The sequence below is a fragment of the Lepidochelys kempii genome, chromosome 11 (genome assembly GCF_965140265.1).
Source record: "Lepidochelys kempii isolate rLepKem1 chromosome 11, rLepKem1.hap2, whole genome shotgun sequence".
Classification (NCBI taxonomy): Eukaryota; Metazoa; Chordata; order Testudines; family Cheloniidae; genus Lepidochelys; species Lepidochelys kempii.
The window spans coordinates 10,331,586-10,353,026 of record NC_133266.1 but is presented as its reverse complement, the minus strand read 5'-3'; the positions used below and the strand labels follow the sequence as shown (position 1 = coordinate 10,353,026).

Genomic DNA, 21,441 nt, shown 5'->3' with positions numbered 1-21,441 from the left:
AGTTTATGACGACGCCTCCTCCACATCTCCCGTCCTAACTCCCACACAGAGATCTCTCTCACAATAGTATTTTTGCCCTAGAGAAGGACTATTCTAACTATTTCCTGGCACCCAAGAAGAAAGAGGGATGAAGACTGACCTTGGATCTCTGTCACCTCACCTGCTCAGTTTGCAAACTGAAGTTCCATATGGTCGTGCTTGCAGCCATCATTCCCTCACTCGAAAAAGGCAGATAGTTTACAGCTCTCAACATGCAAGAAACCTACTTCCATGTTGACATACATCCGACCCACAGAAGGTTCCTGAGGTTCAAAGTGGGGCATTGACACTTGCAATTCAGGGTTTTCCCATTTGGACTTACCACTGCCCCATTAGTCTTTACAAAAGTTTTCTCTTGGTAGTCACTCACCTACAACATCAGGGAATCCTGGTCTTCCCATACCTGGACAACTGTCTGCTAGCAGCATGGTCCAAAGAGGAAGATCGAGTATCGATGTCCCAGCTTCTTCTACTCCTCTCCTCCCTAGGAGTGAGCATCAGTGTTGAAAAATCAACTTTGTACCCTATTCAATCCCTGGAATTCATAGGAGCTCACATTGATTCTACCTCCGCCTGAGCTTATCTGCTACAAGACAGATTCCAGAGCCTACTGGACCAAATAGCCCTGATAACCTCCAACCCTTTGATCTTGGTCAGGACCTGCCTTTCCATCTTACGGAACATGGCACCATGCACATACAGCATGCCCTTCGCCCACCTGCACCTTTTCTGTCTACAGCTATGGCTGCAAAGAGCCTATTCCCCTGTGCACCAGTCAATGGACATCATACTCAGCATTCCACCAGAGGTCAGCCGTTGTCTTCGGTGGTGGCCAAACCATATACAAGTCTGCTCTGGGATGCCCTTCCTCCTAACCTTGTTGAACATGACAGTCATACTCGATGCATCACTCTCTGGCTGGGGTGCTCACATAGGAGATCACATGACACAAGGCACCTGGACCATGTGAGAGGCCAGGTGCACATAAACATTCTTGTACTTCAGGCTGTACACAAAGTATGCCATGTGTTCCTACCAGGTATACACTATTGCTATGTCCTCGTCATGTCAACACCACCACAGTATATTACATTAACCAACAAGGGGGCATGAGGTCCCCAGTGTTGTGTATGGAGCCGAGTCACCTCTGGGAATGGTGCAATGAACATCATATCCTTTTGTCAGCAGCCTACGTGCCTGGCACCCAGAATGTGATTGCAGAGGCTCTCAGCAGGAACTTTGCAACTGACCATGAATTGGAGTTGCATGACATGATGATTGCGGACATCTTTGATCATTGGGGTATACCATCTTTGATCATTGGGGTAGACCTCTTTACATCTCACACGAATACTAAGCAGGGGAGGCTCGGTGCCCACTCAGTGGGCGACACTTTGGTCATTGATGGGTCAGATTGGACGAACTATGCTCCCCCCACCCCCCCAATTCAAACCCCACATCCTCCCCAAACTCTGTCAGGAGAGAACGATGACCATTCTGATCACTCCGTTCTGGCCTTATCAGTTCTGGTGCTGCCTTCTTCTCCGCATGTCAAAACCACCTCCACTCCTGCTACAGACATTTCCGGAACTGTTGACACAACACCATGGCAGATTCAGACATCCAGATCCATTGACACTACACCCGACAGCATGGCTTTTGGATGGACACCTCCATTAGCATGAGGCTGCTCATTGGCAGTGCAAGACATCCTCTCCAGTATCTGTGTAAGAGCACGGAGATGCCCACAGCTTCTGGGGCAAAACCTTGCTGTTGGGCCCAGCAGGTGAAGCATATCCATTTGGCCTGACAGAATCGCCTCGTGGAGTCCTATCAGGCCAAATGGATATGCTTCACTTGCTGGGCCCAACAGCAAGGTTTTGCCCCTGAAGCTGTGGGCACCTCCATGCTCTTACAGTATTTTCTCCATTTGAAAACCCTGGAACTCGCTCTCAGCTCTCTGAGCACATGCTGCCACCATTAGCTCTTTCCATCCTCCAGTGAAAGGGCATTTGATTTTTACTAGGGCTGTCGATTAATCGCAGTTAATGAATGTGATTAACTAAAAAAAAATTGTGATTTTAAAAAAATAATAGCAATTAATCACAATTTTAATCGTGCTGTTAAACAATAGAATACCAATTGAAATTTATTAAATATTTTGGATGTTTTTCTACATTTTCATATATATTGTATTCTGTGTTGTAATTGAAATCAAAGTATATATTATTTTTGATTATAAATATTTGCACTGTAAAAATGATAAACAAAAGAAATAGTATTTTTCAATTCCCCTCATCCAAGTACTATTGTGCAATCTCTTTGTTGTGAAAGTGCAACTTACAAATGTAGATTTTTTTTTGTTTTGTTATATAACTACACTCAAAAAGAAAACACTGTAAAACTTCAGAGCCTACAAGTCCACTCAGTCCTACTTCTTGTTCAGCCAATTGCGAAGACAAACAAGTTTGTTTACATTTACAGGAGATAATGCTGCCCACTTCTTATTTACAATGTCACCTGAAAGTGACAACAGGCATTCGCATGGCACTGCTGTAGCTGGCTTCGGAAGATATTTGTGTCAGATGCGCTAAAGATTCATATGTCCCTTCGTGCTTCGGCCACCATTTCAGAGGACATGCTTCAATGCTGATAACGCTTGTTTAAAAAAAAAATGCGTTAATTAAATTTGTGACTGAACTCCCTGGAGGGAGAATTGTCTGTCCCCTGCTCTGTTTTACCCGCATTCTGATACATTTCATGTTATAGCAGTCTTGGATGATGACCCAGCACATGTTCATTTTAAGAACACTTTCACTACAGATATGACAAATCGCAAAGAAGGTACCAATGTAAGATTTCTAAAGATAGCTACAGCACTCAACCCAAGGTTTAAGAATTTGAAGTGCCTTCCAAAATCTGAGAGGGACGAGGTGTGGAGCATGCTTTCAGAAGTCTTAAAAGAGCAACACCTTGATGCGGAAACTACGAAACCCGAAACACCAAAAAAGAAAATCAACCTTCTGCTTGTGGCATCTGACTCATGAGGATGAAAATGAGCATGTGTCAGTCCGCACTGCTTTGGATTGTAATCAGGCAGAACCTGTCATCAGCATAGACGCATGTCCTCTGGAATGGTGGATGAAGCATGAAGGGACATGTGAATCTTTAGTGAATCTGGCACGTAAATATCTTGCGACGCCAGCTACAGCAGTGCCATGTGAATGCCTGTTGTCACTTTCAGGTGACATTGTAAACAAGAAGCAGGCAGCATTATCTCCTGCAAATGTAAACAAACTTGTTTGTCTTAGCAATTGGCTGAAGTAGGAGTGAGTGGACTTGCACGCTCTAAAATTTTACATTGTTTTATTTTTGAATGCAGTTATTTTTTGTTTATAATTCTACATTTGTGAGTTCAACTTTCATGATAAAGAGCTTGCACTACAGTACTTGTATTAGGTGATCAAAAAATACTATTTCTTTTGTTTTTTTACAGTGCAAATACTTGTAATCAAAAATAAATATAAAGTGAGCACTGTACACTTTGTATTTTGAGTTGTAATTGTAGTCAGTATAGTTGAAAATGTAGAAAACATCCAAAAACATTTAAATAGTATTCTATTATTGTTTAACAATGCGATTAACGATTAATTTTTTAGTCACTTGACAGCCCTAATTTTTACCCACCCCTTGACCGCCTGATTCTGGAAGGGCCTATTACGTAAATATCCACCCATTCAGCCCATCACTTCCCAATGGGACCTCAACCTAGTCCTTACCTCTTCAATGAACTCTCCCTTCGAACTGCTGGCCTCCTGCACTCTCCCTATTCTCTCCAGAAAGGTCGCTTTCCCTGTTGCCATTACCTCAGCAACATGGCTCAGCTGTTTGAGCTGGGAGCCATGATGGCAAAACCTCCCTTTTACCACGTTCCATAAGGACACGGTCTCACTGCAACTGCATCCCAAGTTTCGGCCAAAGGTCGTTTCACAGTTCCACCCCAACTAACCCATATACCCACCTACCTTCTTTCCAAAACTACATGCCTTGAACGAGGAACGGCGGCTTCATTCCCTCGAGGTGCATGGGGCCCTGGCCTTTTACCTACAAGGGACAAAGCCATTCGAGAAGTCAGTCTCCCAAGCTATTTGTCGCCATAGCGGAGAGAATTAAAGGACAGGCCATTTCCACCCAGAGAATCTGTAAGTGGGTCTCAGGGCACATTATGCATTGCTATCACTTGTCAGAGTTCTCCCCACCAGATGGGATATGAGCCCATTCCATGAGAGTGCAGGCATCAGCCACAGCCCAACTACGTGACCTGCCCCTTGCGGACATCTGTAAGGTGGCCATGTGAAGTTCAGTACACACCTTTTCCTCTCACTGTGCTCTAGTACATGATTCTGTGACGGATACCTTATTCGACACAGAAGTCCTCCATTATACAGTTCAGCCATCTTCCTCACACCCTCTGTCTCTCAAAGTACTGCTTGTCAATCACCCTCTATGGAAAACAATAGGGACCATCACTTGAAGAAGACCGCCAAGCCATACTACTTCAAAAAGCTCTGGCTCCAGGTGCATGTGCATAACCCTTAATGGAATACAGATCAGGACCACCCATCTCAAAGAACCTCCAGTTGCAGGTAAGTCACCTCCCCTTTTTGTTTTCATTTTGTCCTGCCAAGCGCTGTCATGCTAAATGGGTGCTGTAAAGGAGAGTGCTGCTTCTGAGTGTTTCTGAAATGGGAAGAAAACCATCAAATAAGCTATTTGCTCTGGAGTTTGTGTGGTGATGGTGGTCCTTTTTTGTGTGGTGGTTGTTGGGTTGGTTTTTGTTTAGCTTTTCAAAAATTAATCTTAGGCTAGAGAATATTGTAGCTAGCTGGCTGTGGTGATGGGACTGAACCAGAACCTAGAATCCAACCCCCCTAACTGTTGTGTTACACCTCTCTGATGGGAACTGCCAGTTAAAAGTCCACACCTGGGCTGAAGGGACTGTTGGAGTAATCTCCCTACCTCTGATGGTGTCTTTCCCCTATCTGGATACTGCAAAACTGTCCCTTCCAGGGGAGAATTATCCCCAAGCTTGTAAAATACTTGTGTAGAGCAAATGTTTGGCCTTTGGAATGGGCTGAGTTGCATTAAATGACAGGTAATTCCCCAAACAATTCCCAGGAAAAGTTCACCCCCCATTCCTTCCATATTCCAGTGCAATGCATTCGCTCGCTCGCGCTCTCTCTCTCGTGCAAATACACATACAGACACACACACACTTTTAATTCTCCAGCTTGAACGGAGTGCTCTGATGATAATATACAAAGCACAGTTTTAAGGACCAATATATAAACAGTCCCAAACACTTCCCTACAAAGTGCTACTTAATATAAATGTGCTTACTGGGTGGCGCTACCTATGTCCTTGGTTATGATTATGAGAGAGTGTATTTTGTTGAATTGGGAAAACTAATAGGTCCCCTCTTTTTTCTGCAGGCACTCCTGTCTCCATGGGAACCTGGGTTCATCTGGTGTTAAGGGGACAATTTCTGGAAACACCCGGGATTAAAATATTGGCAGCAGTCAGAAAGTGGGGGAAAGTTCAGTTCTAGACCAAACTTTGCTGCTGTTACCAATCTTTGTTATGAGCTGAAAAAACAAAACAAACCCCTGGCTCCTTTAGGGGAGTTTGGATCTATATCTGAACCTTGCAATCCTGGCCCATCTTTCGTTAGAGGGCTATTTTGCTAGAACTTAGAGCAATGTACAGTATGCATGTCAGTGTGTATTTTCACTGCCAGTTATTAAAGCTAAGAATATTTTTGATTTTTTTTAAATGCTTAAAGGGGGGAAAATGGAGAAAGTGGTAAATGGCTGGATCTGATGCTGGTATTTTTTTAAGGCTGCAAGTTGCTCTGTGTTTGATACAGTATTGCTGGGGGTCTGACTCCTCTTTCAAAGCAGTCTCTATGGGTCATATCCTCAGGTGGTATAGATTGGCATAGCTCCACTGTTGGGCAATGCAACATAGCCAGGTCTTAAATTCTATATAGTATTTCCTGGAGCCCCCATCCTGCCCCCATCCCACCCCCACCCCACATTCGGGGGGCCGAGTCCCCCTGCGGCTCGGGGCTTCAGCCCCAGGTTTAAAAATATTTACCGGAGCTACATTCTGGACAGCTCCAGCTGAATTTAAGCACTGAGCATAGCCATTTTACACCAGCTAAGTGTCTGGCCCAAGCACTCCACATTTCTTTAGATTACAATCACCTTGAGGTCTCTTTCCCCCATATTCCCTCACCAAGATATCCTTCATTTCTCATTTTATCCAACTGATTTTGCAGTGTGACTAACACTAGGTTTCAGTAATAGGGTGATTATCTCAGGGGAGCTTTTAAGAAAACTACAAATTTTTGCAAAATTATTGTTAAATACCTATGACTTTGTTGTAAGGAATTTTGGTTGTTGTTGTTCCATTTAGTGTTTAAAGCTGGTACTTTTACACTGCACTGGACCTTTTAAAAAGGGCAAAGTCCTGGTGTATGGGGCGTGTGCATTGGACCCTTCCACTTGAATTATAATCAGATGTTGTATTTACATGTAAATTAAAATCTGTTCTCTGTTAACACGTTAGTTGCCTCAACCTCTGGATGGTTCATGTACATATCGTTTGTTTGCACTGTGAGCACAAGAAGAATGATATATTGTGACGTTGTGTTTACTGCCCCAGTACCTGCTGCAAATTGCCCTGCATAAATTGACTGGAGGTGCTTGCTCTTGTTTCCTTGAGTCTCCAGATGTGGTTTAGCCAAGAAGCAATAGTTCACACTATTATCATGTGACTTGTACATTTTGGTTTCCCAGGCAACAGAATGGGGCTCAGATGAAGACACTAGGAGGTCCTGTCAGAGTAAAGGAAAAACTGAGGTAAGTTTTTTGCTTTGGCACAAAGAGGCTGCAGTTAAATGATTTGCTTCACGCCCTTGGAAACGCATGCAGGGGACATCTGACACCCGCTCAAGTTTGTAAATCTGCAGGGTTTAGAGCCTCCACAACAAATGCATAAGCTGCATAGAACCAGCCATTTCAGAGGCCCTCTGTTCCAGTTATTAGACCTGCTCTGCATGAAATTTGAAGGTAATTCACTGCTGGAAGGGGTGTAATTTGTGACAAATCAGAGAGCAGAATGGTGGCAGACCAGGAGTAACATTTATTGTATAGTTGAGACTGATCAGGTCAGCTTACTCTTAGTGTGAGGCAGTCAGATTCTGGATCTCAGCCATGTCCGTTTGCATTCGGCTTTAATTACAGACAAGCACATGTCCTGGTATAATTCACTCAAACAGCATTGTTTGATCTGATGACACAAAACAATTCTCTACATCAGGGACATTGCAGCATTCTTTATAAGATAGGTCCACCTTCCTAGAACGCAATTCAAACCAAAAACAGTCCATGTAAAGAGCTTGGATTCCAGCACATCTGAATTTGTGGGTGTTTTTGATTCAAGCTCAGATCCGCACCCACAATTTGAAAATGGCCACTATCTTCATAAGAAACCCAAACAAACCCCCAGATCTGAAAGCTGGGAACTTCAGGGTGTTTGAAATTATTATTCCTGTATTACAATAGCACCTGTAGGCCCCAACTGAGACTGGGGCCCCATTTTGCGAGGTGCTGTACATACATATAGTATATATATTTTAAAAAAGCGTTGCCACAAAAAACTTAATCTAAACCAGACAGACAAACAAAGGAAGTGTCATTATCCTTTACGGATAGGCAGCTGAGGCAGAGACCAATGGAGCAACTCATCCAAGGTCACCCAGGAAATCTGTGGTAGAGCCAGACCTTGAACTTAGCTTTCCTGAGTCCCAGTGTGGTACTTTAACCCCAAGCTTAGCTTGTTACCTTCTATGTATTGCATTCATTTTTAAGCACACACAATGAGTTAGCCTGAATTTCGCAACGTGGGCCAATCTCTGATACTAAGTCTCTGGCAAGCTTGGAGCTAAGCAATGCAGGTGTCATGGGGGCATCAACTAGAGCAGGAGTGGGGAACCTTTTTTCTGTTATGGGCCATTGACCCAGAGAAAAAATCAGTCATGGGGCACTCACCCGCTGGGAGGCTGCGGAGACTTGGGGCTTCCCCCTCATGGCGGGGCAAGCCAGCCCTCGCGGCTCCAGCCCTGTGGGAGGGCACTGCAGGGTGGATGAAATTAACGAATGGGCTGGATCTGGCCCATGGGTTGTAGTGCCCCACCCCTGAACTAGAGTATTATAGAGCACCTGCATTATACAGATAAATGCCGCGATCACTCTAGACACATTGTGGAGGTAAACAAGTAATCTAGCCAGCCAGCAAAGGATGAACTCAGGGGGAAAAAAAAAAAAACCAAGATGGGAGAGAGTTTAAAAAATCAAGACACTGCCAACTTTTTAAGATGAATCTGAAATCTTCTGTACTTACGTTTTAGAATATATAGGTTAAAGTGAGCATTTTGCTATCACTATCCAGTGTGGAATGCGGAAGAGTAAAATGGCATTCCATTGTTCATGAAGTACTTGAATTTATAACCAAGCATTATTTTGTCAAGCCACAGAGCAACCAGTGTGAGATTCCCATGCACTCAACTGAACACATCACATGATAATTTCCCTTTTATCTTTTTAACGTCATATCAGTGGAAGCAATGGTCTGAGTGTCTGTTTTTTTCCTGCCTACTCTGTCCCTGCAGATCACATGGTAGAATTTGACAAACATTTCACAAGAGGATAATGTTCTGAAAAGTTGAGTTCAAACTCATTTTGATTCGTAGCTTAGAAGATCTTAGTGCATGCAGTTGGCCTTTGAATGCAGATGTGTCTTGAATCCATCTTACAGTTCTCAGGGACAATAGTTAGAGTGGCACTGAGCTATTAGAAGCACTAAAAGTAGACAGGTGTTGCCTAGTGGTCTCTCAACAAGACCTGGAGCTAGGCAGGAGGGAGGAAAGATGGTCCAGTGGTTTATGGTGCTAATTTGAGACTCAGGAGAGCTAGGTTCAATTCCTGGCTCTGCCAGTCTTTTTATTTGACAAATGACTTAGTCTCTCTGTCCCTCATCTGTATGATGGGGATAATAGCCCTGCCTTACCTCACAGGGGTGTTGTGAAGATAAATACACTGAAGATTGTGAAATGCTCAGATACTGAAATAATGGGCATCAAAGAGAGAGAGCCAAGAGTCCTGGACATCAATTACCCCATAGCTAAATTACTTGACCTGTCTGCTTTAGTTCCCCCATTCAAACATGTATTTATTTATTTGTGCTTTTCAGGGAGGGGTTTTCAAAGCCACCTAGGGTATTACAGTGCCCAAACCCCAATCATTTTCTGGCAATTGAGAGTCTAAATCGGATCCCTTGGGTAGCTTAGAAAATCTTACCATAGAGTGCCTGGAGCTTCAGCCTAAGAATACAAGTCACAGTTTATATATTAACAAGATACATGGTGAGCTGCTCATATATTACTGTAATAATGGGAACTGTAGTAGTAACTCTACATCTGACCACCTATTGCATGAGGCTGGGTGCTTGCTCAGGTCCAAACCACCTGATTGCAGGTTAAAACCAACATCTTAAGGTGTCACCTTATTGGCTGGCAGTGCATCGTGTGACATTGTGCTGCCTCTTTCTCTGTCTTTCAAGTGATGTCACATTGACGGTGTGGCTAGCATGAGTTACAGGGTGGAGCATGGGGAGAAGTGACCCCGTTGGGTCAAAGACACGTTCGTTGTCGCTAGCGGGGAACTCAGCATTCAGTATTTTTTGGTCTATCATTAGCAGAGGTTCCTCTCTGGTTGTATAACAATCAGACCCCACCACTGGTCATTTTGCATAGTACACGGACCCTGCAATGCTCCAAACACGTGAGTGAGTGCTGAATTCTTTTGAGCTCTCCAAATCGGCGTGCCTTCCCGCTAGGGACTGAGCGGATCGTGTGGGAAACTTCAGCGGAGGCTGCCTGAAATGTACATTTGTGAGAGTCCCAGGCTGTATGGCTGCGTGGAGTTCTGCTGGTTAATGTTCTGTACTACAATGCCCTGGGGGAGAGACGGGCTCAGTTAATTGCTATTGGTGCTCCTTTAGGCTGGGAATGCTGTAGAGTGAAGGAGAATACGTAGAAGAGGAGAGTCTTGGGTCACTCAACTGGGTTCTCCTCTGGCTAGTGAAGGTGACCAGTCAATCCAGCCCGGCCAATAGGTCTGGGATTGTGCTAAGGTTCTTCTTGGAGGGATAATGTAAATGGAAGGGGGAGAGATTGTGAGCTTCAGTGCTGATGCCTCAGAGAGAGAAGAGGCCAGAAGAAGCTGTCACACTTTCTCAATGCACTCAGGATTATAAATCACCTTGTTACCCCTTCTGTCTCAGAGAGAGACAGCTCCCTGTCACTCCAGTCTGTTAGCCACCCAGTCTCCTCAGAAGCTCTCCCAGCCTTTATTTCACCTTGCTGTTCATCTTTAGGTGCACCCTAATCCCTGAGCCCTCTTGAAGAGCGTTCCCCTGTAGCATCCAGCCCCTGTCACTGGACACTCACAGAAATAACCAAGTTTGCTGTCTCCAAAGAGAAAGTGTACACACCAGCCTGTTTGGTTTAGCGGAGCATTCACACTTCACTTAATATGCAGCACTGAGATGAATTTATAATAAAACCAAGAATAAGTCTATTACGAAACAACAGAGATTTAATTGATACTGAATAGGGATAGTGGAAACAGAATTGGGTACAATTAAAACAAAAGTATAGCATCCTTTTAAGAGATTAAACAATTTTAGCCTGCTACAATCCTTGTCTAATGAAAGTTGCTCACCTAAAGCAACTTTTCAGTGTCACTAGCCCTGTCCCAGGTCAGGATCCAACTTTCATTAATGCAAAAATTGCCATTCTTTTTGCTCCTTCAGTGATGGATAGCAAAATGGTTTTTTCCTTTTTATAGTCCGGTAATCCTTTGAAATGGATCCTTTTGAAGTGTACCTCCAGATAAGATCCTTCTCCCCTGCTGCTTGTGCTGCAGTGTGCTGACACCATGCTGCTTTCCCATCCTCTGGTTAACTTGACCTTCTTGTGTACCTCAGATGCAAATGTACCTCCCATTGGGTTTGGCTTACCGTATTTAATTTGCATCCAAGACCTAGGCAGACAGGTAAACCAACATTCCTTTGTCTGGGAAAAACTTGTTTATCAACCCCTGCCTGCTTACATAGTTTAAACATACGTTTAGTACGTTAATTACTCCTGGGGGAATTCTGTGCCACAGTGCATGCGCAGAATTTATGTCCCCCGCAGATTTATTTGCTTCCCCGCAGAAAAAATGACTTTCTGATGGGAAAGCAAAGGGAAGCCACAAGAGCGGTCATGCGACCCTTACCAAGCAGTATGTTTCAGGTGCCCAGGGCAGCTGGCAGAGAGGTAAATCGCTGGGGGCGGGATTGGGAAAGACCTGGCTGGTGGCTCTTACCCTGACGAGCCCTACTCCCCCTACATCTAGACCACCCCAGTGAGCCGCCTGCACCCGGACCCACTCTCCCCCACCTCACCCCCCACCCCGAGCCCCACCCAGCTGTACCTGGATCCCCACCCAGCTGAGCTCCACTCTCCCAGCATCTGGACACCCTCATTAAGCTCCCAACATCCAGACCACCATGCTGAGCTCTATTCCCGACATACCCAGTTCCCCCCGCTGAGCCCCAACCATCTTCACCTGGACCCCCTTGCAGAGTCCTGTTACCATTGCACCCATAATCCCACAACAAGCCCCTGAGCATCCAGATCCCCCACTGAGCCACAAGCACCCAGATTGCCCCACACAGAAGCCTCTCAACCCATATCTGGATCCCCTCATGCTAAGCCCCTCCACACTTGGATCCTGCATTGCTGAGTCTGCCTGCCCACACCTGGTGCAACTGGCATGGAGGGGCAGGACCCTGGGGTGGTTCTGGGGCAGGCTTGGTTCTTGTGCTGTGTCAGGGTTGGGTGCAGCCTCACCGCTGAGTCCATGTCCCGGGGGGAGCTGCACAGTGATCTCCCACCTCTGTGCAGCCAGTGGCCTGTGCTCCCCAATCCAATGCTGGAGCCTCCACATTTATTTGACAAATAAAATTTGCAGAATTATAAAATATTGTGTGCAGAATTTTTAATTTTTTGGCACAGAATGCCCTCAGGAATGGTACATGCAGCTACTAACATATTACTTGTACGTACATCACGCAGTGCTTATGAGGACCACTAGGATATAAGCTTTCATTTGATATCATCTTGATCAATAAATGCCATGATAGGAATGTGTTATGTGTAGTGAATTTGTCAGGGCTTATTGTAGTTGCTGACACAGGGTGGCAAACCACCAAGGTGTCATGGAAGCCCTTTCCCTTCCCACTCCACCACTCACACACAGCGAGCAGGAATAATCTGCTTGGGTCTTCCTGGCAGTGCCATAGAACTTCTAAGGGGCATGCCTGGGAGGGCTGCCCGCGCACACTGGGATGACTGCACTCTGATGGCTATACCTGTTACACGTGAGTAGAAACAGGTGTGCCTCCGAGGCTTCTCCCACGCTTTTACCAGCCAGAATTTCGTCTCATCAGGGCTTTTCCACGGGAGCGCAGTATGTTTTCTGTTCCAGGCAAACCCTGACCCACAGGAGGCATAGTCGAGCCCACTGCAGCTGAATGCACTCGTGTTCACTGTCCCTGCAGCTGAGAGGGCCGTGAACAATATCTTTAAATGTTTAGAGCTGTAAGTGGGAACTGAAGCACGCCCTGGTGCTGTGGAAATTCCCAAAATCCCATCCCTGTCAAGAAATGTTTCCCCTGCATTCAATCAATGCCATAGATAGAGCCATGAGTCGTTGACAGTAATGTGTAAGTTACAGTAGAAAATACTGAATCATAGAATTAAAGAAATACCAGCTAGGGACAGTCTAGAGTCCATCCCCTGATACCCACCATGCAGAGTCTCTCCCCACTGTGTATTCTTCAGTATTTGGTCTGATCCACTTTTAAATGACTCAGGCAGTGTGGCTTCTAATGCCTCATTTGGGAGGGTAGGAATTGGCATATTAACTGAGAGCTTGTCTTCACTGAAAACACGACAGCAGCACAGCTGCGGCACTTCAATGTAAACACTACCTGCGCCTACGGGAGGGAGTCTCTCATCGGTGGAGATAATCCACCTACCAGAGAGGCAGTTGCTAGGTCAATGGAAGAATTCTTCCATTGACCTAGTGCTGTCTACACGAGGACTTAGGGCAAGTCTACACTGCTGCAGCGTCTGGTGAAGACACACTATGCCGACAGGAGAGCGCTCTCCGTCAGCATCATTACTCCACCTCAATGAGAGCTGGAAGCTAGGTTGGTGGGAGTGAGAGTGTCTCCTGCCCACTCAGCGCTGGTGTGGACAGAGCTTAGGTTGATGTAACTTGCATCGCTCAGGGGGTGGCTTTTTCACACCCCTGAGCGACATAAGTTACATCAACTTAAGCGGTAGTGGAGACAAGCCCTTAGGCTGGCTTAACAATGCCACTCACGGGTATGGATTTTTTGCATCCCTGACCAGTATAGTTAAAGTGACCTAGTTTTCTAGTGTAGACCAAGCCTCAGACCAATGGTCCATCTAGTTCAGTATCTTGACTGTTACAGCACCAGCAGGGCCAATCAGAGGTGGGGCCCAGGAGAGCCATTTGGCCTGGGCTTCAAGCTCATAGGGGGCCTCAAATTTAGACACTTGTTAATTTTTTGGCATTTGATAAGTTTCTCAACTTGTTTTTATGAGCATCCCTATTGGACCAAAATGTGGCACACACACTCAGAGCTGCAAATTTAAGCAAATAAGAGAAATATTCAAATTATGTCTCACTCTTCTTTTTTTTTTTTTTGGGTGCCTTATTTTATTTTCATGTGTCATCATTTTTTATTTTTATTATGCCTTGGGGCCTCAAAAGCTGGAAGTGGCCCGGGCCTCTCTGGACCTCTGAGAGGGCCTGAGCACCAGTAACAGCTGTTTCAGAGGAAAGATCCAAGAAATCTTTCAGTGGTAGCTATGGAATAACCTGCCCACAGGGAGGACTTTTTCCTAGCCCCTTCAGCCATTTTGACTAGAGGCTGGTTAAAACCCTGAAGCATGAGAATTTTTATCCCTTCCAAAATACGTGGAATAAAACCCTTGCTGTTGAAACTCTAGATGTTCTTTTTCTCCATATAAACTCCTATTCCTTTTTTTAAAAATACTTCTAAGCTCTTGGCCTGGATGATATCTTGTGGCAATGAGTTCCACAGGTTAATTGTACATAGTGTGAAAATATACTTCCGTTTATCCACAGCCAACATCTGACCATTAGGGGTTTGATTGTAGTCCTCCTCTTACCTATACCTTTGTTCAACATTACCCCATTTCTCCTAGTAAAACCATTGTGAACCGTACCCCAAGTGGATCCTCTCCTTCTTTGCTATCTGAATGGCTTATTTGTTTCTTTGCCAAGGTCAACAGATTATCCAGAATCATTTCTCATTATATAATGTGTTTGTATTTTTACATGATGCTAGTTTCATGTTCCACCAAGATATTCAGCTCACCTGTTGTACACCATCTTGAGCCAAATGACTAAAAACCAAATAAAAAGCACACAGAAAACCCAGCTCCACTGGTTTATTCAAAGTGAGGTCCCAATTAAAGGGGGTCACAGCATATAGTTAGACATCAGAAGGAAATATACACCTGTGCCATGAGATTAAGATGTTCAAAGATGACAGATTACATGCTTGGGAAGCATCTACAGCAGGTTTGTTCTTAATATGCTGAAAACTGCCTTTTGATTTTTCTCTGAACCTCAGCCCAGCAGGGACTTCAGCCCCCTTTATTTGCCTTGCTGGTCTCCCAAGATGAAGAAGAGCAGTAATGGGGAGAAGGCGAGAAAGGCGCCATTTTCTGTGATTGGGTTTGAAATGCTCTTGGTGACCATTCAGAGCAGCCTGCAAATGTGTAAATGCCAGAATGAGGCCTGCTCTTAATACCTTGCTGGTCGCTATTAAGTCATTCATGGCCAAATGTTGGAACGAATGAAACAAAGTAGCAAAGACTTAAATTAGGTGGCAACAATCAAAGTAATGGAAACAAAACTAAGCATTAATTAGCCATTGGAACAATTCAGCAAGGATCGTGATGGATTCTCTATCACTGACCATTTTAAAATCAAGATTGGATGTTTTTCTGAAAGATCTGCTCTAGGAATTATTCTGGGGAAGTCCTATGGCCTGTGTTCTACAGGCCGTCAGACTAGGTGGTTACAATGGTCCTTTCTGGTCATGAAATCTTTGAATAAATGGAACTGCAAGTGAGGGCTTTAGTGAAATTCTCTCATTGATATTGAAGTGGGATGACCTAGTAGATTGAGTACTAGGCCAGCAGTTAGAGATGCTCATGCTATCTAGGAAAACAGGAATAGCTCAGCTGAATCAGACCAATGGTCCATCTCGTTTAGTATCTTGTCTCTGAGAGTGGCCAGTGCTAGATGCTTCAGCGGACGGAGCAAGAACCCCGAAGTGGATAATTATGGAATAGCCTGTCCTTAGTGGAAGTTCTTTCTGACCCCATTACTTAGAGATTGGCTTATTTATATCAGTTCAACACTCTTTTTTGAAAATAATCCCATCTATTGTAATGGGGGCTGTTTTTGTTAGGGATGTAAATGTCCAGTCCTTTTTTTGGATCTGGTTTAGCTCTTGGACTCAATAATATTTTGTGGTGATGAATTTCACAGGCTGATTGGTCACAGGTTCATCTGGGCTGGTGTCATGACATCAGATTGCGATGTAAATATTATTGTGTCATGGAGTCTGGCTTGCCAAACTTTGTGACCGGGAGCAAAACCTCTTTGGATTCAGCCACACCTATTTAGAACAGTAATTGCTCCACATCTAGACAGCAAAATCTAGCACTGAATAGCTTCTATTTGTTTAAAACGTTTATGTCTAAGAAGCTGGCAAGTCAGAGGCTGTGAGTTGGAGTTGGTTATTCTACAGCATTTGAGTTAATTTCACTAACCAGTTAAAAATTTAAGTTATAGGGAGAAGTGTATCAAATACAGCCACAGATGACTTTTCAGAGAGACCCCAGGTCTTGTGGACAAGGTGGTAAATTTAAAGAAAGTGTATAGAAGGCTGGTCTTTTACAAAGGTATTTTTGAGTGGCGGGGAGTTAAGAGGGTATTTCATGTTAAGCAAATGAGGACGTTTCGAGAGTCAGTGAATCTAAACGTTTCTGTACCATTCTTGCTTTTGCGTGAGGCTTTCGCATAGCACAGACTGAGGCAACTGAGAGAGTGGAGCCAGCAGTGAAAAACTTAAGATTAATACAGTACTATTTTTAGGGATGTGTAGGAGGGTGTGCTGTTTGGTGGCTAGAAGAGGGGACTGGAACCCAAGACTCCTGGGTCCTGTTCTCAGAGCTGCCACTGACCCTATGTCCATGACCTTGGGCAAGTCCCTTAACATCTCTTTGCCACAGTTCACCTTTCTGTAAACAGGGAAGAATAATGCTTACCTGCTTCAGAAGGATGTTATGAGGCTTTAAATAATGTCAAGGAAAATACTTTAAGCTCAGTGGATAAAAAGAGCTATGTTATCATTTCCTTTCTTCCAGAAGCGTGCAGCATTGTTGTTTTTATTAGAGGCTTAGTTCCGTTAAAGAAGCTATACAGGTTTCAGGCAATTATTTTGTAGGAATAAGACAATTACATTTGCCCCATGTTATTGGTCTCCCTTGCACTGTTCCCTTCTTCCTCCTCCCAAGTGGTGTAAAAAATGCCACAGTTTGCCCTATTTCCATTACAGCCAATGAAAACTTAAGCAGATTCATCCCATTCAATTTTTGTGAAAAATACCAGCTGTCAAATGCTTCTGTTTTAACCTACTACCCCAAACTAACCATGTTCTTTGCTGCCATGATCAGGAGCGGGCAAGCTGAGTCAAAGGTCAGAATGAATTGCTACAAGCTCAGACCATGGTGGTAAGATCTCCTCAATATAGATTCCTTAGCCATTCACCTTCTGTTTTGCTAAATGGCCTGCATTTTTGCTCAAGTGAGCACAATTAAAAATGGTGCTTAACCAGGCAAAAATACAGGTAATTTACCAGCCAGGTTGGGATGCTTTGAGCATCCTAATCACCCTGGAGTAGAATTCATGTCATACTTTGCTGCTTATTGTTTCTGGCTGCCTGAAGAGTCAGGAAGACCTTGCAGCATCAGTTTACAGATCGTTCATTTTTTCAGTGTTATTTTGTCAGCCATGAGGTTTTTTTTTGTAAAATGGAAGTGAAGGTCCAGAATATAGTTCCGTAAATGTTGTTTATTTTGATCCTACAATAATAAAGAGAGGAATCTAGGCAAGACTCTACGCACCCCTAACACCAGTTACCCCCAAAAGATCAAATTAAACAAGTGGCTAATTCAGATCAGATGCTGATTACAATCTCCTCAAGGCTGGGGGAATTGGGAGTAGGAGTGGGGTCAGGTTAGCTTCTTTGAGACTGGAATTTGGATACAAATCGGCATACTGGGTTAGATGCTGAACGTAAATAGAAAATTCTGTGGGGAAAATTCTGTGGCCCATGTCTAGTAATTATATAGCAGCCACTGACCAAAGTGTTCTTGGTCCTGTACAGCTATCAAACCCAAATCTGCAGTCCTAATTCAGGCAAAACCCCCACTGCGTTATTGCCAGAGTTGGGATTGCGGAACTATGACTTACATATACAAGAATTACTTTACCCACCAATGAAATGCAGCCACCTCTAGGGTAGAGGAGGGCAATCAGATCACATAGCACAACAGAGCGAGAGGAGACATGGTCAGACAAGCCCTTAGTCTTATTTTAAAAAGCACAAGAGCTTTAATTTCAACACAAAACAGGTATAAGGGTCTTGTTATTTAAAGTCCTGTTTGATAGACAAAACCACAGTTTATCTGCTTCTGAACGATGAAGTGGTGAATTGACCCAGCTAGGATTTGAAGCTCTGGTTCCAGGGCACTTGGGGTTTCAAATCTGATCCCTGTTATATCTGATCAAGAAGTAATAAACCTGAAATTAAGATTGGCAGGTACCGATTCAACGGGAAGTGCAGCCTTCACATGGAATCTTTGAGTGCTCCCAGACTAGCTCTGAAAGTACACATCCCATTGCCTGGGAGCATCTTTAAAAAAAACAAAACAAAAAAACAAACAAACAAACAAAAAAAACCCCAAATATTCTTAACATCAATATCTTGTTCTTAGCTAATGGTGGTAGCCTTTCCTTAAATACAGTCCTTCCAGGAATTGATTTCCATGTAGCAAATGAAAGGAGATAGGACTTAATCCAACTGAGCAAGTCTCTTCCCTCCCAAATGATATGGAGTGTTTTTACATGGCTGAATATTGCAAATGAAGTCTTCAGGGAAATGATCAGCCGCTTGTAGGACTTGGAGATAGGGGAGCTTGCAGCATGATTGTGACTCACAAAAGAAGGAGCTGTGTTTGCAATTGTGGGCTCAGCTTAATGGCAAATTATTATCTACAGAGGGTGGCGGGGCGGGGGAGGAGAGGAGGAAAGCAAAGCAGCCAGTGTAACCAAGATGAGGTTATTACTTTTAACAAGTTTCTTTTTCTGTTTATAATAGAATGTAAAGGTATCAAATTAAAATGTGCTCTATGAATGGTAGTCAATGAACAATTGCTTGTAGCCTTTTCTCTGTGAAGTGCAGGATGGACAGAGACCCCAAGACATGATTCTGATGTCAGACTTGCAGGACATCTCTCATATTCTGCATGGCTGTTAAGGGCAGCTCTGGGGAACGGGGGCAGGAACTATGGTTTTACAGCTATGCAGATCCATCAGTCATTTGCTACGTGCAGGAGTCCCCAGTTAAATATGTAAACAGGGGCTTTGCTGACACTCAGTGGCCTGGGCTGGCGTGGGGAATTTGTGTTATGCTGCCTCCTGTGAAACTCCTGAGAACACAGTCCCAGTGCATGAAAATCAGGCAGTGGAGCTGCCTAGCCGCAAGCGAGCCTCATTGCTCGACTCTCAGGCCTTGTCTACAGCAGAGAATTTCTGACTTGTTTTTCCAGCAACAATGCAGCTATATTGCTGCTAGCAACAGTACGAACCCCAGGGTAGGCAGGGCACCTGGTCTGCACTACAGCTTGTACATCTGCAGCCGCACCACTGCGAGGAAAATGGGTGTTAAATGTCCTATTGTAGCCACTCCCTCATTTGGCAAGCTAGGTGAAGTGCCTAAAGTGAGCCATTGGCATAACTGGTGAAGAGTAAATTAGATTAGATTATTGCAGTCCTTTCAATGGATTGGGGATCGTTAGAGGAGTAACCAACAAACTGGGTTTCTAACATCTCCTTGATACCTTGCTTTGCACATTGGTCATATGTTGCTTGTTTGACTTATCCATTCAGGCAGTGGACTGTACAGAGCTGTGTATTTGTACAGCACTTTGCTCAATGGGGCCTGATCCTGAATGGGGCTCTTGGATGCTATTCAAAGATAATTAATCCTCTGAGGTATACACCTCTACCCTGATATAACGCGACCCGATATAACACGAATTCAGATATAACGTGGTAAAGCAGCGCTCCGGGCGGGGAGGAGGTTGCGCACTCCGGTGGATCAAAGCAAGTTCGATATCATGCGGTTTCACCTACGATGCAGTAAGATTTTTTGGCTCCCGAGGACAGTGTTATGTCGGGGTCGAGGTGTATTTTGGCTGTAACACAAGTAAGGAAAATATGAGTTTTTTTTTAACAAAAGTGCTAACTTGACAGTCCTGCTTTCACATAGCCTGTTTGTATTTTCCCTTCTTACAGGAGGAATGCCAGAACTATGTGCGAGTGCTGATCGTTTATGGCAAGAAGGTTTTTACCTGCGGTACCAATGCCTTCTCTCCAGTGTGTTCCAGTAGACAGGTCTGTTGTTGTCTTTCTCTTTTGGGAGGGGGAGGGATGGTGGCGTGAGATGAGGGTGTGTTCCAGGGAAAGAGAGTCATTTTGAGGCGAAGATGGAAATATTCCCTATTCTAGAATAAATATTCAAAATTCAGCTGATCTGAAATTGTCTCTTTGCTGTGATCCCACCCACCCCCCTTGCTGGGAAATGAGGCTGATGGTATATATGGATTGGGTTCAGCTACAAAACAATATTTGAGGCCTTGTGAGTCACATACTCCCTGTAGGGTAGTGCTTTGTGAGGTGAGAGGCTGACTGTGGTGGAGGGGGCTTGGACTCAGACTACCCTTTAGTTTTGGGAGGAGAGGTTTTTTTCACTTGTCCTCACTCCAGCCCCTTGTAGGGAGCAGGGCAGAAGAGCTGTGAAGGGAGCCTTGGGGTCAGAGGGATTACAGGGCTGTTGAAACTTTACACCTTTCATGTTTTTTTCTTGCTCTTACCTTGCTAATAAGCCGGTTGCTGACAGCTAGGACTGGCAACATGCATCTGTTATCTCTATAAGGTTCTTCCCTAGCTGAATGCTCAGTCAGCTTGAACTGGAAGCTGTCTCTGTTTTAGGATGTTGGGGATGTGCATGGGGCATGCTCCATCCTCTGACATCCTTCTCAGGACACAGATTATCCCAGGTGGCAATTGAGCTGGGTGGCATGGAACACCGACTGACTAATGGGGGCCTTCTGCAGCTCCCGAACAGGAGAGATTCCCCCTCAGAATCAGGATTGGCCCCTGCAGCTGTGTCGTTAGTACTACAAAGGCTGTTTTCAGTGAGAGTCGGCCCTGTTTGTTGGTATTCCAACTCATATAGGGTTCCACCAAAGCAAATGACAAAGCTCTCCTGGGTATGAAAAGGAGCAGGACCAGGTCTGCAGTGATTTTAAAAATGTCAGCATGTAAAATTGGAAACAGACGGAGCCTAGACATCCAGAGGCTGTAAAAAGGCAGCTGATGAATGTGGGTACAACTCCATTGACATTGGCGAGCTGCGCCTGCTGGCATCCCAGGTTGGTGCACATCACCTTTTGGCAGAGGGCCAGCAGGTCTGAAGCTCAAGCACCACACTAGGTCCTTGTCTAGTTGGCAATGGCTTGTCAATGGATTCTTGTCAATGGCTCCATGTCTAGTTGGCAGCTGGTATCAAGCGGAGCACCCCAAGGGTCGGTCCTGAGGCCGGTTTTGTTCAGTATCTTCATTAATGATCTGGAGGATGGTGTGGATTGCACCCTCAGCAAGTTTGCGGATGACACTAAACTGGCAGGAGTGGTAGATACGCTGGAGGGTAGGGGTAGGATACAGAGGGACCTAGACAAATTGGAGGATTGGGCCAAAAGAAATCTGATGAGGTTCAACAAGGACAAGTGCAGAGTCCTGCACTTAGGAC

The 21,441-nt window shown here is 44.6% G+C and overlaps 1 protein-coding gene across 12 annotated transcripts in view; it reads left to right on the top strand.

Moving 5' to 3' along the window:
- Positions 1 to 21,441, top strand: part of SEMA5B (semaphorin 5B) — a 363,565-nt gene that overhangs the window by 251,393 nt on the left and 90,731 nt on the right. For 11 of the 12 annotated variants that reach the window (XM_073305088.1, XM_073305090.1, XM_073305097.1 and 8 more), the window contains 2 exons: positions 6,900 to 6,962; positions 19,926 to 20,024. In XM_073305088.1, the coding sequence (XP_073161189.1) occupies positions 6,900 to 6,962; positions 19,926 to 20,024 (162 nt within the window). The remainder of the gene's footprint in view (positions 1 to 6,899; positions 6,963 to 19,925; positions 20,025 to 21,441) is intronic. The other variant, XM_073305098.1, reaches the window with a different exon arrangement.